This window comes from Macrobrachium nipponense, chromosome 8 (assembly GCF_015104395.2).
Source record: "Macrobrachium nipponense isolate FS-2020 chromosome 8, ASM1510439v2, whole genome shotgun sequence".
Taxonomy (NCBI): domain Eukaryota; kingdom Metazoa; phylum Arthropoda; class Malacostraca; order Decapoda; family Palaemonidae; genus Macrobrachium; species Macrobrachium nipponense.
The window spans coordinates 37,488,420-37,508,429 of NC_087203.1; the positions used below are offsets into that span (position 1 = coordinate 37,488,420).

At 40.5% G+C, this 20,010-nt stretch overlaps 1 protein-coding gene across 1 annotated transcript; it reads right to left on the bottom strand.

Annotated features, from left to right (window-relative positions):
• Positions 1-12,232: 12,232 nt before the first annotated feature.
• On the bottom strand, positions 12,233-19,551 carry LOC135223245 (uncharacterized). Its single transcript, XM_064261734.1, has 6 exons — positions 19,368-19,551; positions 16,604-16,767; positions 15,489-15,822; positions 14,761-14,974; positions 14,256-14,394; positions 12,233-12,578 (listed from the first exon to the last, which is right to left on the bottom strand). Exons 1-6 carry the CDS (start codon positions 19,437-19,439, stop codon positions 12,413-12,415), a joined length of 1,089 nt encoding a protein of 362 aa, XP_064117804.1. The 5' UTR covers positions 19,440-19,551; the 3' UTR covers positions 12,233-12,412.
• Positions 19,552-20,010: the final 459 nt, after the last annotated feature.

Sequence of the window (20,010 nt, forward strand, 5' to 3'; positions counted from 1 at the left end):
CAGTTTGTTCGTTTCAAGAGGAATTCTTAGCCAAGAATGAGAATCCTTCGCATCCGTGGCCAAGGTCATTTGAGATTGTAGGACTGGCTGATCTAGTAGGTCAAGAACAGGAAAGGGTTCTTTTTGCCAGTAAGAGCTTTACGTTATTAGTAGAAAGAACAAGAAGCATTAGAGGGACTTCAGGTTCTCTCTGGTGTTCTGTCAAAGATCCTACTAGACCTATGTCTAAGAATGCTATGGCTTTTTCTTAAGAGAAGTCATTAAGGAAGCGCATTGCTTTGCCAGGAAGAATGCTTCGGATTGCTTAAAGTTAAAGCTCACGAGGTGAGAGCGGTAGCTACGTCCTGGCATTCAGAAAAAATTTAGCCCTCAAGGACATTATAGATTCTACGTTTTGGAGGACAAATTCGGTATTTGCCTCGCATTACCTAAGAGACGTGAAGGACAACTTTTGATAATTGTCAAACGTTAGGCCCGTACGTATCCTCAGGTACAGTAACTGGGCAAAGGAGTTTCCACCCCATAACCTACTAAACATGCTATATTTTATATTGGTTATAGTGTTTTGTTTATGGTTGTCTGAGAAGGTATTACCTGCTCAGTTTTTTGGTGTAGTGTTTTGTATAGTGTTTGTGTGTGGTTCAGGTGATTAACTTTCCTAGCATGAATGCCCGTGGTAAATGAGGGCTAGGGTTCTCTGTCAGCAAATTGGTCATGTCCCTTGTTATTAGCTTTCTCAACAAACAGGTCACATCCTAGTTGAGAGCTACTAAGGTTTAGCAGGCTAAGAGGCAGGACCTACGAAGTCAGCTACCTTAGAGGTAAGGAACCTAATAGTAATTTAAAAAATAGTTAATTTTTAAATTATGACGATGTTGCGTCTATGACCCACCTCCAAATGTGTCAATCAGCATATATATATACCTGCCAGGCAAGTGTCATGCATAAAAATGATAGTTATGATACAATAAAGTTTTATGCATACTTACCTGGTAGGTATATATAATTAAATTCCCACCCTCCTCCCCTCAGGAGACAGGGTTCAGAGAAAATCTGAGGAAAACGGGAATGGTTCCGAGCACCAGCGCCACGGGAACGGGGTGGCCATTACCTGAACTACCAGTGTACTAGCGGTTGCCGCGAGTTTTGAAATTCTGCCAGTGCGACAAGAGGATAAGCTATATATATACCTGCCAGGTAAGTATGCATAAAACTTTATTGTATCATAACAATATCATTTTTTTATTTATTTATTAAAATAGTTAAATGCGTATGGTCTTCTCTGTCATGTATCCCTTTGTACTTACAATTTGAATTATATGTTTATTAACGACATTTTGTACAAAATGTTGTGAGAACTGTCAACTTGAAACTAAAAATGCACCCTCGTCTGGAAACTAAGAAATAACAAAGAAATGGTTGAATTGACCATAATGTCAACACGAATGAAATTTTTATGTGCAGAGTTCAAAGGGAGAACATATCTTCCTTTACAGACGACTCTCGTGAAATTTGTGAACCACCTGAAGGAGCCCAAGAAACTAGCATTGGCAATTAAAGGATTCAACGCCCTTATTGACACCAAAGACCTCAACGTCAGACTGGAAATCGCCTGGTTACCACTTTACGAGAAAGTGCAGTGTTCTTTCACTAGAGACTCTTCTTCGGGCAGTCAACGTAACCTACGTCAACTTCATCTCGCTGGACGTTGAAGGTTTGATCCGATTCACAGAGATCAATTCTGTAAAATGCAATCTGGACCCGTTGGGGGGGTCGGGGTGGGTGGGTGGGAAGTAGCCGTGCAGTGCAGGCACTACTAAAGGGTACTTGCAGCATTCTACTTAACCTTCATTCCCCCTTGCCTTTCTTCAATATTGATGTTCAACATTTTCAGTGTTATTTCGTATAGCAGCTGTAGGAGTTTCTGTCAGTTCCACCCTTAGGTTCTTGTCAACTTATTTTATTTTCGGATATCTTGGTCTTGCTGTACAACCACTCCAACTTCCTCTTTTCACTCAAGTGCCGAATGGCTGGAAGTGTCCCAGTGCTTGGTTTGGCAGCCTAAATTTCATAAAAATCAAATCAGAGCAAATTGCAAATTGACTATACACCAGACAGACGTTCAGGTGTTCTCACTGTCAGTAAGATTCCCAAAATGAAGTGTTCCAAGCCTCGATAATCCATTTAAAAAAAAAGCTTTATGTATTTTTCATTATATTCCACACCTCCATAGAAACAACGTCAGTGCGTGTGCACCAGCTGACATATATTGTGCTTTTTAGTTATTATACAGGCCTACTGAGCTGATTTCATTGTTAGTATAACGATTCAAAAACAAGGTGGTGGTCTCTAAATGTTATTTATAAAGTCAGTGCCACTTTTATTCTTGTAATTGTTAATTTTGTCACCGTCAAGGATATCATTATGTAATTTTAATTGCTATTGCCTTCGTCCAGATCATCATATTTAGCATTGTTATGAGCAGCAAGGTCAGTTTATTAAAATTATTATTATTATTTGTGTTAATATTAGTTACCTACACATCGATAATAAGCGGTACTTTTTTCATGTTTTTTTTAGAGTATATTCAAAGATTATCATCGTCATTCTACCTTTTATCCTTGCTATATTTATCAGTTTATTAGAACCCATTTTGGATGTTATCGTTATGGACGAACAGTAGCTATTCTATTATTATACAGTAAGTTTTACCTAGAAATAGAAAACTACCTCCTAACGGATTTTGACCTGGCAAATCAGCGGTCAGTAATTCAAAAGTGGTGCTTTGCATTATTATTAATTATTATTATTATTACAGGTGTGGAAATGGACATCTTGAAGAATTTCCTGGGAGGCAACATAACCGTGGACGTTTGGATAGTGGAGCACAAGCATCCAGAAGGAATGGATGTGACCAAATGACAAAGTTCATCCAGGCTTCATACACTGGTGAGAATCTGTTCAAACAAAGTAGTACCAGTATCATTCAACCCAGTTTTTTCCATTTCTGTTTTATCTTCACGTAAGATATTTTTGGTCTTTAACTGCCTCTTATGAGTTGAGGGACTTGCCAGAGATATGCTACTTGAAGGCAGTTTATATATATACCTATATATATATATATATATATATATATATTATATATATATATATATATATATATATATATATGTATATATGTATATGTATATATATATATATATATGTATATATATATATATATATATATATATGTATATATAGTATATATATATATATATATATATATATATATATATATATATATATATATAATGTATATATATATATATGTATATATATGTATGTATGTATATATATATGTATGTATATATATATATGTGTATATATTATATATATATATGTGTATATTGTTACGTATATAGGGCCTTGTGAGAGACTAGATACGTAAACATAAATGATTGAGGGATTTCAAGAGGGAATTGCTTGAACTTACCGTAAAACTGATTATTATTGATTTCTTTCTTTAGAGGGAAGAAGTCGCCAGAAAACTCAGCTCGTTACTTTAAAACTATTTATTTACAAAGAGGCCGTGCTGGCCTGGAGAAAAGTTAAAGGATATTGGCCCCCACGTTGGGGCTTATAGTCTCATTCAATTCAAGCTGAGTTTTCATTCACGTGGGTTAATGCACACTTGCGGACAGAGAGACGGCACGTGACTCATGGAATCTGGAAAAGAATCCCAGATTAAACGACATGAAAGAAAAAAATGACTTCTTGCTTTGATTAATTAATTCTCTAATATTGGGGAAGGTAAACTCGAATGGTTCACTGAGGTATGCACGAAAACTAGGTCTTGAACAAGTCACAAAGGGGAGCACGTGGCCCGATGAGGACAAAGGGCTTCGGATGTAGAAGGGGTAAAATAAGAATTGGAAATGAATTTGTTTAGCAAGAGTCGTTATGGTAGTAAAAGGTGCTGGTTGAAAGTTTACACTTTCAGACGTACCTTTATGCAATATTTCTGGGTATCCTTGGAGAAGAATGCGGTCCGACCTCTGTTCAGGTCTGGGGTCCGGGTCCACCAGTGCGTCGTGGGTAGGCCTAATTCTGGGAGGCTGGCAATTTGACCTCTGTCCGAGACCACGTCTCGCTGGCCGACTGAGAGCGATTACTGCTTGCTTTCGAATCACGGGGCTTCCAAAAAACCGCCTCGAGCATTGCCTGAAAGGTGGTAAACACAACGCCAGCAAATTGGGAAGGAAAATAGGTCTTATTGTAGAAGTCCCTAAAAATCCATCTCGAAGCCTAGCTACTCTTGTGACCTGCCTCTCTTACCCCTAAGCTTCCGTCAGACCGGAAATATCATCCTACGACATCCCCACTCTCCCAACAACAGTAGCTTCAGGAGACGGCATGGCTGCTACTTTTATAATTAAACAAAACTAAAACTCTGCTGGGAAGGCGAGGCGTTCTATAAACGTAGCAGCTCCCCTGTTAAGAAGGCATTCACTTTCTTTCGGGCGTGAAGGTCTTGGCTTAAATAAGTTGATCGCCTCGACAACCCAGTTCTCCTACTCTAACTTGAAGTTTTTTGAGCAGCGATACGGCTGACTACAATGGCCTACCTAACTTATAGGCAAAGATGCTAAGTGTACTAACTTAATGTAGGGATGTAATCTAGCCTAAGTAATAACTACGGGTTGTCTGTGACGACAGTCTACTCTACCCCTAGATAAGGTTACTTGAAAATTCTACTTGCTACTAACCTAATGCCTGGTACTAAATCATTAGCCTAACCTACTCAATACAGTTAAATGAAGACGCAATCATTCCAGAGGTGGTACGCACAGCAGTAGTTCAGCGACGGAACTGTTAAAATACATAATGAGAGGTAATGATGCGCTGGGGATGATGAGTGGTTAATTTACCAGGAGGGAAATGCAATGAGGTAATTATATTTAAGTGAGGGTAGTAGTACAATGGCTAGCTTAGAGGGTTAGTGCTACTGGCAGAGATCAGGCTGGCTACCTTCTCTGGGTAGGTGCCAGGATCATTCTGCAAAGGAATGCGGACACTGTACCTCGGGCACAGGTGTCAAGGAGAGCATGTGGCTCTTTTGTGTTAGTTTGTTAATGACGTCCCTTCTTCTTCTTCTTATTCCTCCAGGACCTGGCTATACCAGTCCTAGGAGTAGACGGAGGCACCGACTCTGGGGAAAGGCCAGAAACGCCGGCAGGAGCAGAGGCAGTGGTAGCCTGAGGGATTGCAGGAGAACACCCTACTTCGGTCTCTGCAGCAACCGTCGTAGAGGTGGAACCTACTGCAGGGGAGGCCCTCACTCCGGCTGCTGCGGCAACCGTCGTGAGGGGAAAACTCCAGGCTGACTCCTGGTCGGGCAGTTCCTGGTTTTCCAGGGGAGGTACAAAGGTAAGGTCTGCCGGAGGTTTCATCCTCAGGCGACAGAGGTAAGGATGAAGAAGAAGGAACTAGTGATTGGCCATGGGCTGTGGTAAGCTCCATGCCTGTTGGAGGATCTCCTGTAGGAGGATCCTTGATAAGGTTAGGCGCCGGCGCTAGCTCGGGGCCAGGCGCAGAGGTCAAGTTCGGTGGTGGCTCTACGTCCAGGCTGGACGGAGCTTGGCACTGCTCAGTGCTGCCAAGTGGCACTGGCAGAGAGTTGAGGTCGACTGGACCTGTGACGGGTACTGGAGGTGCAATACCTCTCAGCGTGCCCTTGGAAATGGGAGACAGAGGCTCCTGTCTCTTGTTGAAGGCTAGGCCTTGTGGAAAATGGACAGTGTCCGCTGCTGGTAGTTTGCTAGGGCACCTAGGCCAATAGTAGAGTGCCCATACTTACGTTACAGGTTTTGCAACGGAACTGCGAATGGTCAATCTCCCTCCTTGGTAACGGGGGAGACTGTTGGTGGACGTACTTCCTGGAGGAAGTAGAATTGCGATGACTCCGTGCTTTGGAGTGGGTTGACGTGGGGTTAGGGCCCCTAGGTTTTTTGGAATGCGAGGGAGACTTCATGTCTTGCCCTAGGAGGAGGTCATAACCTCCTGGGATGTAGCTTGCAACGCAAGGGTACAAACCTTGGAGAAATGAGGTCTGACTCTCAATTGCACGGTTGGAAGGATCAGCTTGATATGGTTGATACCTTCGATGGTGATTAGTTGTCGTCTATCAACGGTTAGCCCCTCGGGGGATTCTGTCTTCCCGTATCAGGGAGATTTGAGCGCCAGAGTCGTCGTAGGCTCTGACGTGGCTTGGCTGATAATGGCTTTGGAGGGGTGCGACGGTTATAGGGCCCTTAGCTGGGGGTCCTAGAGAAGAAGGATTGGTGACGGCCATTGCGATGGCCGGAATATTGTGGTTCGCGCACCCTCCGTAATTTGCAGACATGTGACCCTTGCGGCCACAGTCTCGGCAGAACTTGTTCCAGAACCTCTTCCGTGGCACTGGATGATAAGACCGAGATGCCCCCACAGGTTGCGAATCTGCGGAGTCACCAAGGCTGGCAGTGTGCTCTGGCACAGGTGAAGAGTCCTCTCTGGCAGTGATGTGAACGTGGGCGAGGTTAAGGAAACCTCCGTTGAATCATCCTCGGAAGCAAGTCCGGGGTTAAACTGGTGGGCTTACCTCTTCCAAAAGGGAGGAGGTAGGCGTAAAAAATTTTAATAAAAAAGGTAAAAGGCTGGCAGGATGCGGCAGGAATTTCTATCTCCGGCACTGGATCAGGACCAGGCTACAAAATAGAAAGGATGTCAGGCTGACCAGAGACGGCGGGACTAAGAGAGACAGGGGGTGCAGGGCTGGAAGCTGGCAGAGTGGCTTGAGCTAGGATACTCTCCTTACGGGCCTTCTCCCGCTTGATGTCGAGTTCCTTCTCCTTGAGAGCGAGCTCATGCTTTCGCTCCTCTTCCCTTGCCTTCCTTGCTGCTTCTCTTTCTTTTTCTCTCTGCTTCTCCGGCTTTCTCTGGTTTTCCCTTTCTTCCTTTTCTTGCAGGCGCGCGGCAGCTGCTGCGCCTTATCCACTGGTCTAGTGCTGGTCCAGTGTAACCAGCCTCCTTGCCAGAGTTATGAGGGCTCCGAGCTTCTCTAGCTCTCTGGCAAAGAAGTCGCGGGAAGCAGGGGAAGACATTTCCCTTAGGCTGCAGTAGAGGCTCGGAGGAAAATGAAAATAATGGCCAGGAAAGGGTACTGAATGGAATAGGAGTGCCTACTGTGGAAAGTGGCACTCACTTGGAAATGGGTTCTGCGACGTGGTAAGGAAAAGTCTGAAAAGACTGGGTGCTCGGTGGCACTTTGGGGAGTGGCACCTTCTGATGAGGCGGACAACTCAAATGGAGTGTGCGGCGCACGTCACACTAAGGGGCGTTCCGCAGGACGGACACGCAGGTAGAATGGCTACCTGTACGGCCTGTACAGGTGCGCGGCACTTATGAGGAGGCGTTCCTTGGGCAGCACTAGTAGTGCTGGTATTGTGGCACTTCGGGAGGCGTTCCCTTGATTGGTCCGAAGGATCACTGACCCTTGTACACGGACATTAATGAATTGGGCGTTCCGTAAGGACGGACACGCAGGTTTGTCAGCACTTAAGGCTGGTATTGGCGGCGCTTCGGGAGGCGTTCCCTTTGTTGAGTGTTCCGAAGGATCACTGACCCTTGTACACGGACACAATAATTACTTGGGCGTTCCGTAAGGACGGGACACGCAGGTTTAATGGCTACCTGTACGGCCTGTACAGGTGCAATGGCATTTATGGAGGCGGAGTGGAGCACTGGTATCGTGCTGGTGTGTCCCGGACACTACCTGCAGTATACTTAAATATACTGAAGTGAAATGGCACTCTGTTCGGGGCAGAGTGTAATGGTGGAGGAGAGAAAGTAAAAGGTGGGAGTACTTCAGCGGCCAGTCGGTGAACAGTGTCAAGAATTAGTGGCACTGTAAAATGATAAGACCTGACGTGCACTGGTGGTGGCCAGTCCTAAACTGGTAACGACTTCCCTGTCTGGAAGTAATGAATTGGCGTGGCACACTGTGCGAATTGTGCTTGCGGTATACGCAAGTCTTTCGTGATAAAGAAAATGAAAAGACCACTCGGGCAACGACAGGTAATGGAAATTTTAGAAATGCTCAGTCACTCGCTGAAGTACTCGATAAATGAAACAAATAAATGTTTGCAAACTGCACTGGACACATGCGCGTACGTATCACGCTGTGTAAATGAAAGACACAAGAGACTAAAATAAGGTTAATTCGGCATGCTATAATTAATGGTAAGATGTAGTACTCTTGGCTTCGTGAATACTGGGTTCTGGTTCTCTCTCTCTCTCTCTCTCTCTCTCTCTCTCGGAGAGGGTGAAAATGATATATGAATGAACTCCCTTATATTTGAATTGAACTACTAATGTTCGTTTAATATGACGCAACTTGCGTTAAATGATTTACTTACGTTAACGTTTTTAATGAAAGAATTGCTTTTGGATTAACGTTTATGAAAATGATAACGCGCTCGTGGTTGAACGATTTTACGTTAATGTAAGCGGCTCGCGCTTACGAAATGATTTGCGTTTCAATATGAATTTTACAACGACGCGTTTTACGTTAACAATTCTTGTGATTTACTCTACTTGAGATTTACGTTAACTTTATGTAAGATTACTAGGTCCCCGTGAACAGTGAAATGACGGTAAGGATTTTAAAACGATGTTAGCAAACAATTGTAAATGAGGTTACGTTAAGTGCGAAGTGAAATGAAACTTCGCTCAGCGCGCGAGTGAGCGATGCGAGGTGAAACATGTGAGGAGAGCTGACCAGCGCGGGCGAATCAGCTGATTCTCTGTAAATGCGAAGGCAATTTACAACACAAAATACTACTTTCTTATTCAAGGCGAATTACGTTAATTTTTCTGGCAGGACGATAGATACTAGTACCAAGATCGATATTATTTACGTTAAAACTTTGAGACTTACGTTACTTTGCTTAAATTGTTTAGGTAATGTTTAAAGGGATAAAAAACATGGCTTGCCGCTGTGAATGAGACGAAGGTTGGTTGAGACCGCGCAGGCGCGAGAGAGCGCGAAGCTGAATTAGCCGAGAGGTAAGCGGTTACCAACACTTGGAATGAAAACTAAGTTAAAATGGATTCCCTAAACATATCACAGACAAAAGAATTGTACACTTCTTTTGCCAGTAACTATTAGTAAAACACTCCTAACTAGCTAGGCTTTCAAACACAGCAATAAACCCTGGCAAAGCACTTCCTAGTTTGATCTGGTCCTTTCTGGCATCTATCTGCACACGTGTTCGTGAGAGCTCCTACGAGGACAGCACAAAGTAACAGAAAATTCGCGGGGCAGATTGTTTGCTCGCCGCTAAAATAAAAGCTCTGGCGCGTTCGCCGTTACAATAATAAGATTTCTACCTACGCTTCTTTTAAACACTTCTTCAATAAAAATACTTAAACGTACCATTAAGCTAACATTAGTTATAGAATAATCATATTAATGAATGGAATACTTACCGGAGTCAGTGTGTCTTCTTTCCCTGCAAGTGTGCTTGATTTACGCTTTGTAAAATAATTTACAGTTTACGTTTTACAACGGATAACGCGATTTACAAGCTTTTTTTAAGCAAGCTAGGTTCAATCCAGGCAAGATTCGCCAATGTTACGTATATAGGGCCTTGTGAGAGACTAGATACGTAAACAGAAATGATTGAGGGATTTCAAGAGGGAATTGCTTGAACTTACCGTAAACTGATTATTATTGATTTTTTCTTTAGAGGGAAGGTCGCCAGAAAACTCAGCTCGTTACTTTAAAACTATTTATTTACAAAGAGGCCCGTGCTGGCCTGGAGAAAAGTTAAAGGATATTGGCCCCCCACGTTGGGGTTTGCATTATAGTCATTCAATTCAAGCTGATTTTCATTCACGTGGGTTAATGCACACTGCGGACAGAGAGACGGCACGTGACTCATGGAAGGTCTGGAAAAGAATCCCAGATTAAACGACATTGAAAGAAAAAATGACTTCTTGCTTTGATTAATTAATTCTCTAATATTGGGGAAAGGTAAACTCGAATGGTTCACTGAGGTATGCACGAAAACTAGGTCTTGAACAAGTCACAAAGGGGAGCACGTGGCCCGATGAGGACAAAGGGCTTCTGATGTAGAAGGGGTAAAATAAGAATTGGAAATGAATTTAGCAAGAGTCGTATGGTAGTAAAAGGTGCTGGGTTGAAGTTTACACTTTCAGACGTACCTTTATGCAATATTCTGGGTATCCTTGTAGAAGAATGCGGTCCGACCTCTGTTCAGGTCTGGTCCGGGTCCACCAGTTGCGTCGTGGGTTTTAGGCCTAATTCTGGGAGGCTGGCAATTTGACCTCTGTCCGAGACCACGTCTCGCGGCCGACTGAGAGCGATACTGCTTGCTTTCGAATCACGGGGCTTCCAAAAACCGCCTCGAGCATTGCCTGAAAGGTGGTAAACACAACGCCAGGCAAATTGGGAAGGAAAATAGGTCTTATTGTAGAAGTCCCTAAAATCCATCTCGAAGCCCTAGCTACTCTTGGACCTGCCTCTCTTACCCTAAGCTTCCGTCAGACCGGAAATATCATTCCTACGACATCCCCACTCTCCCAACAACAGTAGCTTCAGGAGACGGCATGGCTGCTACTTTTATAATTAAACAAAACTAAAACTCTGCTGGGAAGGCGAGGCGTTCTATAAACGTAGCAATATATATTATATATATATATTATATATATATTTTATATATATATATAATGTATGTATATATATATATATATATATATATATCTATAGATATATAGTATAATATATACATATATATATATATATTATATATATATAGATATATATATATATATATATATATATATATATATATATATATATAATTATATATAAAACTATAAGACACACCATAATAGTACAAGTAAGGAAACATGAAAAGAGCTGTAATTATGAGTTAAATTTTATTACAGGTTCAATCCAAGGGCTATACCTTGTACACATATGGGCCACCCATCCCCACCGACTACACATAGGAAGGAACGGATCTGGTATACACGAGAGAGCCTTTAGGTCAAGACCCGCCAGATTTGTGAAGGAGTACTAGGAACTGCGTTGCACTCCTGGGACAGCATCCTAATGTCCTTGGGATAAGTTACTTGTAAGTACCTTGAATCGTGAACACATTATTGGTTGGTATGTTGCCTTCTTCGATAGTACACTTAAGCTTTGATTTCTGCTATGGTTTACTGGATCGTTGATTTGTATCTGTGTGTAGCCTGTTTATAAATAACATATATATCTATTATATTATATATCATAAATATATATATATATATCAGGTAATATGTATCTTATATATATTATTGTATACAATTTCGTCACTTATACTCTCTTAACCTTTATATTCACAAACTTTGAGTGACAATCATCGTTTAATATCCAATTCTCTATACCGTAGGATAACCTACACCAAAGTGTAATTGTCATTAATTAGTCCATCTACCTTATCCATGATTCGAACTTTGGCCATTGGTATAGATCCAGCAATAAACAAATTGCCCTCGAGATCAGCCTCAAGTCTCATTGTTTGTTTGTATGGTGAAGGTTATCCAGCCATATGTTTTATAGTCATGGACCGTAGCCATAATTAAGTGGTTGGTTCTACTAATCAATGTTCATTTGGGTGGTCAGGATGCAGCAGAATAAAAGAAATACCAGTCACTTATTTTACGTTTATAAAACCCACTTCACGTCTATCTAACCCCGTAAAGGGAAAAGATTATCATAAACGTTAAAACGTTTGTGATGACGCATTCTTGCTAGTCAGTTTCGTTCATTGTACCGAAATAGGTTAAAAAAAAATATCTAGAAAAGGCTATCGTCTGCTACGGAGGTGTAACCCCAGATGATAACATTTTTCAGTCAATCCCAGATCAGTTGACTAATCAGACATTCCCGTTCTGTATTAAAAAAAAATCCAGTAATTGTTAGGCGACTGTTATGGGTCTCGGCAAAGCTTGAGAGAAAAGACAGATAAAACTAAGACATGGAAGTAATGCTCCGTCAGAATTTATACATTCAAAACTGGATAATCACGATAAGGTAATAATACTCGCCGTATTGTTACATTGAAACTTACATCTCCTACTTTATTATGTAACTAGACGATGTTCTCAATGAAAACGATGGATGGAAAAGCAAACTAGGTTAAGGAAATGGAATATTTTATTTGTTATCTTTAATTTTTTCTTGGTCAGGATTCTCGAAAGTCCAGCGAACGTTTGGAGTTGCTTTGGGCGGTCTGTTCCCTCCTTACTGGCTCTTAGAATATATATATAAAACTACATGACGAAAAGCGAAATCCTCTGCAGTTCGAAGAATAACGTTTTATCGCCTGTTTTCCTCGTGGTGAAACTCTTCAAACGTCCAGTCGAACTCTGGAGGTCTGGAGGCGAAAGCCCTCTCGTAAATATCGGATCCGTTTCGGATGAACGTGTAGTCTGTAGGGATGTGCTTGCTGACAGTGTAGAGGGTGTAGCCCATGGAATTGAACCTGAAATGACGGGAGTATCTCTTCGTAATTGCTACATAACATACTACATGTGAGTCATCGAATCGTAATTGCTACATAACATACTACATGTGAGTCATCGAACAAAATGCAGGATTGACTCCAAGAATGTTCATTGCAGTAAATATTGAAGAATAATTAACTAGATTCATGGTATAATTGCAGTCATATTAATTTAAAAAAAACTTGAAATGAGGTAGAACCATCTATTACCGTTATCAAATCTATGGTTGTCTAAATGACTATTACGTTGATAAATGATATTTTTAACACGTGTATAAAATTAAAAAACCCCGTTGGTGGCTCCCTTGAATACGAGAACACATTTAACAGTATCCCCAGACCAATAGTGTGGTAGGTCTAGCGTCATTATGATGGTCCTGTTAAGTATGTATGTAAAGTTAATTGAAATCATCCATGAACGAAGTAGATGCAAAGTTAATAGGTTCTTGTCAAGTGAACTCGCAGTAAAGAGGTGTGCTACTACAAGGGCTTCTTATTTCACCTTATTTGTTTTCCCTTCTCAGAGCTTTCGTAATGGAAGAAAGTGGTTGGAGATGGAAGAGAAGATTTAGATTGGAGCAACGAAATTTGACAGACGTGGGATGATCAGACAATGCTGTTTAAATCAGCAAGACGCTGCAAGACTTCTAAAGCTTGGTTATTGGACTGCTGGGAGTGGTTGCAGAAGGCACCAAATGATGTTGGTCAGGCAACATTTGCCAGAAGACTACACTTGAAGGGCTGTATCGACAAAATACCACTAGGGAAGATGCCATTCATAAGGGTAGCAGTAGACCTCATTGGCCTTAAATCGCCAAACATTGGGACACTCTTGGCCATTGAGTGCTTAAGACAACGAAAAAAGAGCGAGTTCGTTTGGGCAGCAAGATTATAAGAGCCAGAAAATAAAGGAGACAGGACAAGGATATGTAAAGGTGGAACTGGAAGAAAACCCTACAGTTGTACAAAGGAGTATTAGTAAGTGAGGTTGGACAGCAAATAAGGAGTTGAAAAGTGGTGCACCTAAAGGCCGAAGGGACGCTGCAAACACTTTAGTAATGCCCACATTACACCACTTGAGATGTAACTCGTGAGATGTAACTCGTGGCTCTGCACCCTACGGTGCTGCTTAGGAGGTGATGAAGATGATAAATACTGCAGATCGCTTTACTGATCTTTTTGTTTTAAGATTAAGCCAGCACAATGCCAGCACGGGCTCTTGCTCTCGGAGCAGCCCATAAATCGATCTTTTTCCGTATGCGACCCAGAGCATGTGCATTTTCATCTTCGCTGTCAAAGAGTCATCCGTTAAGTTACTCATGATTAATGAAAGTCAATGTACAGGGCAGTATATCTACATCAATGTTATATAAATGCTATAGTGTATTTCATTGTTCAGGTTTGTACTGACTGCACCGAAATTTCGCGTGAGAAACTGCTATGATGTTAGTCATATAACCGAAGATACTAAACTTTTATAGTAATTGGTTTTAGCTAAAATTAACTTGCCAGCTGTGTTCTTGAATGCCGGTAAAGAATGTAAAGAATAAATACCTCAGATGGGAGCAGCATTGAAGGCAAAGCAAAAATATGGAGACCATCAGCTAAGACTACGTATGCGTTTCTCTTCCTAGTTAAAATAAACTAAAATCATACCAGTATATAAATTCTAGGTGTACTCGATCACCACCTCCTGACTCGGTCTCTGGGTGCTTGTGTTCCACAATCCATACATCAACCATGGCACTTCTTGATTTTGAGCCAAAAAACGAATCCAAGACATCTGCTTCCACGCCTGTAATAAATTAAAAAAAAATGAAAAAGTTATGTGGTAACTTGCAGAAACATTTTAAGTATAATTTCAACTCCGTAATGTAAAAGCTTAGTTGAAACAATTTGAAATAGTAAATTTCAACAAATTTAAAATTTCTGGTCAGCAGAGGCATAAATCCCTTTATAAGTGGGCATCCCTAACTTTACTTTTCTTCTTCAGAAATATAATGAAAAGGAAATGGCTCAACCAGAGACCCTTCATTAACGGTGAATTTACTGGTAGAGCATCAGTGTATTATTTCTCAGCAGTGAATGAAGCGAGCTTTATTTTAGTCATAGTGGATTCTTCATTTTTATATGCTAAAAAAAAATGTCATTAAAAACATACCTTCAACATCAAGAACCACTAAGTGGACGTGGGTGACATTGATAGCCAGAAGGAGAGTCTCCAAAGGCAGGCACTGTGACTCTTGATAAACCGGGATTCCGTGTGAGGTCCTCTCAGGCAAGTCTTTGGACACTATGAGGGCATTGTAGACTCTTGCGTAAAGGGAAAATTCGTGTCGGCTGTGAGCTTGATTTGCAAATTTGACTAGAGTTGTCTGCAATAAAATTAAAAGAAATTGTATAGATTTCATGAACTGGCAACAGACTAGCTAATTAAAAATGTTTTGTGACTCATTTTTTTTCTCAACGGCAAATAAGAATTTTGTCGTCCTTAGAGAGCAGTTTATATTCCTTCTTCAGATAGTCATTCTTCGGGAAATTAGATGAAACATGCTCTGAATGTGGATTAATGTATATGCTCTTAACGTATGGAAACTTCACTTAAGTTGTATTTTTTTTCTTTTATCTAGGACTTGTATTAAGTTTGATAAATTGTTCAAAGATGTTTGATAAAGGTTTGATAGCTATAGAACTGAATGCTAAGAAGATGCATTCCGTGTACTAATTTTCCTAGCAAGAATATTATTTTATGTATAGACTTTTTTTTTTACTTATTTCACGCGTGATCTAAAGTATTTTGATATTTTACTTCGTGTGAGAGAGAGAGAGAGAGAGAGAGAGAGAGAGAGAGAGAGAGAGAGAGAGAGAGAGAGCTTACTCTGCACCTACTTCGTGAGGATAGGGCGAAGTTGCCAGGCAGGTATTCGAGGCCCAAGCCTTCCTGTTCTTTTTCAAGAGTCTGGTGAACAACTCCTGATCGACCTCGACCAGGAGACCAGTCCAGCCATACAGTCTCTCCAGATCCAGGGTGTTGGAAATGTACTCGCCATCGAGGGCTCCTGCCTCGACAAAGAATCCGGGAGGCTCCTCACGGAATAGGGTCGTAATAAGATTGTTTAAATAGATCCAGCTAATTACAGCAGTACGGTACAGACTGTAAACGATCGACGTGCCATTCTCGATCTCCAGCATGTAGGGCTCAGTACTTGGTGGCATCAGGAATCTGGGACGAAACGGAAGTGGTGGTGATGGGCAACATGTACACGAGGAAGTTTCTATCGTCAAATTGTTTGACGACGGTTTCTCCAAGTTTATTTCTTTATACATACATACATACATATTTATAATATATATATATATATATATATATATATATATATATATATATATATTTTGAAATAATGATAATAATTGACTTGCAATGTTCAACTTTACCTTGTCTTATTTCCACAGTTGGTTTTGCCAACCGAAATCTTTTCATGAGATGTACAGCATTTGCAGAAAATCATTGATTGACTTATATATAAAGTTAATCAATGATTTTCTGCAAATGCTGTACATCTCATGAAAAGATTTCGGTTGCCAAAACCAACTGTGGAAATAAGACTAACTAAAAGTTGAACATTGTAAGTCGATTATTAAATTTTTTCAATATATATATATATATATATATATATATATATATATATATATATATCTATTATATATATATATTACATACATACACACACACACACACACACACACATATATATATATATATATATATATATATATATATATATATATATATATATATATATACAGTAACGTTACATAGAGCTATCAGACTGAAAACGAATGCCACGAAAAATATTGTAAGAATGACTTTAACTCGGAGATAACTTGATTAAGGGATAAAAAATCATAAAAGGAAGATGTTTAGTTCATGGTTACGAATAAAAAAATAAGGTACAAGAAAACAACAACAGAAGACAAAATTAGGGATGCGGTCCATTCCGAACCTTTCTCTGGTGTACTGAAGGAGTTGAGGGTCGTTGGGAGAGAGAGGACCCTCCATCCGGCGCTGAAAAGAAGAATCATCGTCTTGGCGCCTCTCCAGAAACTGCTCCGAAAGATTGTCGCCTTCACTAATTCGGGTGAACAGTGCGTACAACGAGCCTAAGACCTGCATTTGAGGGGGAAAGAATGATGTAAATTGCATTATCAGTCAACGATATTCAACAGTTGTTCGATACAACGTTGCAACAAAACATTTTTCATTCATGTTGATGACAAGTAAGGAATATTCGGGTGAAAGTATGAATTAAGAGCTTGTGGCCCAAGAAGTAATTTTTTAAGTGATAATACTCGTCTCTCATTAAGATGAAAATAATAGGAGCGACATTTTTTACTGTATTTAGTACAACAACAAATACTTACCTACGGTAACGCTTGCATTTTCCTCATGCAAGGGACATGTTCATGTATTGCGACTATAAGGAAACTTCTTACAGAAAAATAACACATGCATATAGTAGTTTGATAAATCGATAGATAGATAGACAGATAGACTGGTAAATTCAAGGTTTTCAGAACCAACGTTTGGTTTGAAAATTAATATATAAGTTATACATTTTTTTTTATAAATGCAGTAGATAAATTGAAAATACATTCGAGAATATGCCACATTTCTTATTGCCTTTCTCAATCTTTGGAATTCTCTTACTGACATTTTTTCCCTGACGCTTACGCCTTTCTTACTACTTTCCATTATCCTGGTTTTTCTGTAGCCATGGGATAGTGTAGAGCATTACGTCGACTGTCCAGTTTGACTGTGCACTTAAAAGGGCTAGAGCCCGTTTGAGTACGAGGTTGGCTTAATCTAAATCAAACACCTAACTAATGCACTGCCTGATTTTTTGTCATATTTAGCAATATTAAACATCATGCATCTGTTCTCAATGGAAGTTCCATACTGACAGAACAAAATAGGTTTAGCATATGAAATATTTGTAATCATCATTTAGCAGGAATGGCCTGTTGCGTCACCGGTTTTTTTTTTAAACTTCTTTTTTACATTCTTGCGAATCCGTAAACTGGGTAATTTTTAGAAGACTATACGTGGATAATGGTCTTTTGTGACGTTAAATTTGCTTGGAGTAATATTTAACGCCTAGGTATCATTCATCTTTCGTCCGTGATCAACATCATTACCGAAGCTCAAACGTAATGCGCAGACAACAGTCTCCAACAAAAATTGAAGTGTTAACACCCTGTAGAATACGTCACGTTACTTTTGCGTCTTTGAACTTGAGACCTGGATTTTATTTTAGGAAGCGTGCACTAGCGCAAGAAAAAGTCGCGTCGTCTGGACACGCCCTATATAACTGTTAACACTGGTTATTTATACTTCAGCTAGAAATAGGGACTTTTCCCCCTTTCATTTCATTTCTCGTAAACGCGAATGTAGAAGTCTTTGGTGGAATAGTAGTGACCACGGTCGACCTCAAGCTTTGCTTCTGCTGCAAAAAGATGAAGAAAAAGGGTAGAGAAATATGATGCTCGTGCTCACAGCAAAATGATCTTGCCTGATATGCCGACAGCAAGATGGCAAAAGATACAGGAACATGTGTTCATATGACGTAGCTCCAAGCTCTGTCTCTTAGTCGCACTTATAGAAAACAAATTCTGTTGCACAAAGTATTCATGTGTCTTGCGAGGCGCAGCGTTGAGAAGGGGTTATTGTGAAAAGTTCCCAAAGAAATGAGTTGGTTTGAGTCAAAATGGGGTGAACTATAACGGTAAAATTCAATCACTTCACTTCCACGGTAATGAGCTACAACTCACCACTAAGTAGTTTTTTGTAGGCTATTACTTTTAGCATTTTCACGTTAATGAGCTATAACTCGCCACTAAGTAGTTTGAAGTTTTAGGGGGTTTGCGTATTGCACTCGGCACGTCATCAGTGGCATTTGAATGACTCGTATTGGACAGGCCTGATGTCATTGATTGCTCATGCTTGCTATGCAGGAAGTATTACTATGTAGAATATCGTTCAGTAAAAACTTTAAATACTAGTTCGGATTTGTTTTAAATTTCACTAAGAGCCTTTGATTTATTTCTGTCATAAAGAGGGGTAAGGATTAACACTTCCGGGACCATGTGTCTGGAATTTTGGGGGAAATTAGGAGGCCAAACACTAACTTTTAAGTCTAAAGCTTCCTCACTGCCACGGGCGATTTCTCTCTCTGTCTCAGAGCTGACGTGTACACCTTGCTTTAGACTTAATTGTTGTGCTTGCTTCGAGCGCCAACCTCTCGGGGTTTCCAAGGAGGGATAATGAACTTAGTTTATATGTAATATATATTTCTCGTGTGTTTGTTAAGCTTCCGTAACTTTTCCGCTGGTTAACCCTTGATATCAGAGAAGTTTCAAGTTTGTATATTGTATTTGAAAATTGAATCATTTACGTCACTTCACTCCCACTTTTTACTCACCGATAGTTATATCAATTACGAGTACTCTCATGAACTGCAGAAAACACAGACGTGCATGTGATAATAAAGACCTTTATTTCGGTATTAGGCGGTTATGGCAGCTCTCACTTTCTTTACTGTCCTTCGGATCGGGATGCAGGCAAATAACGACAAAACCTCTCGTGGCATCACCTTATTGAGGAGGAACAATCGCTCGACGTTTTGGCAAGTCGGTGCCTAATGAAAATGTACAATTATCCAGATTTCACTGAATAATCTATTTATGTACGTGAGATACTCGTATACTTACAATGCACAGAACTAGGACGCTCCACAACTCCCATCTCTGTTTTGTCCTGCAGTGTTTAAAGGGACTGAACATCGGATCTCAATGGATGACGCGAAACCTCGACGGCTTCGTATTCTTATCGCTTCTCTTTCCTATTTATTTGTGTCAGAACTTCCTCGTGCTGTTGCGTTTGTATGACCTACCAATGTAAGTGTTGCCGTAGTGAATTCCCGTTTCTTCTCTTATTCTGAGATATTTTGAAGACTGGTTCTCGTGCAACAGCAACCATGACACCAGTACTTGAAATTAAATGGTAAAATTTTATGAAACGATCAAGTTAGCCCATCTTCTTCCAGTTGCGCCTGCAACAAATTCGACTTTTCGTTTAACGAAAATAAATTTCGCCCAACTGCATGAGGAAAGTCCTCGGAATAATACTAGTAATATCTTTCCTTGAGGCAAAGCATCTTTTGCCGCATCATAGTCTAGTGAGAGAGAGAGAGAGAGAGAGAGAGAGAGAGAGAGAGAGAGTGCATTAATTTGCTTGTTGGTATTACAGTCTCCCTAGAGGTGAGGGACAGAGGAGAGGAAATTCGCAGAGCTTTATGACTATACTCTGTTTTTTTTTCATCTGTCCATCCGCCTGTGGTGTTTTTGTATGGTA

Excerpts from the sequence above, each read along its gene's own strand:
- LOC135223245 (XM_064261734.1), bottom strand. The coding sequence starts at position 19,439 with ATGTTCAGTCCCTTTAAACACTGCAGGACAAAACAGAGATGGGAGTTG. Across the intron at positions 15,823-16,603 it reads CTTCAGTACACCAGAGAAAG|ATTCCTGATGCCACCAAGTA; the intron begins GTTCGGAATGGA and ends GTTTCGTCCCAG. Across the intron at positions 14,395-14,760 it reads AGTGGTTCTTGATGTTGAAG|GCGTGGAAGCAGATGTCTTG; the intron begins GTATGTTTTTAA and ends AATTTATTACAG.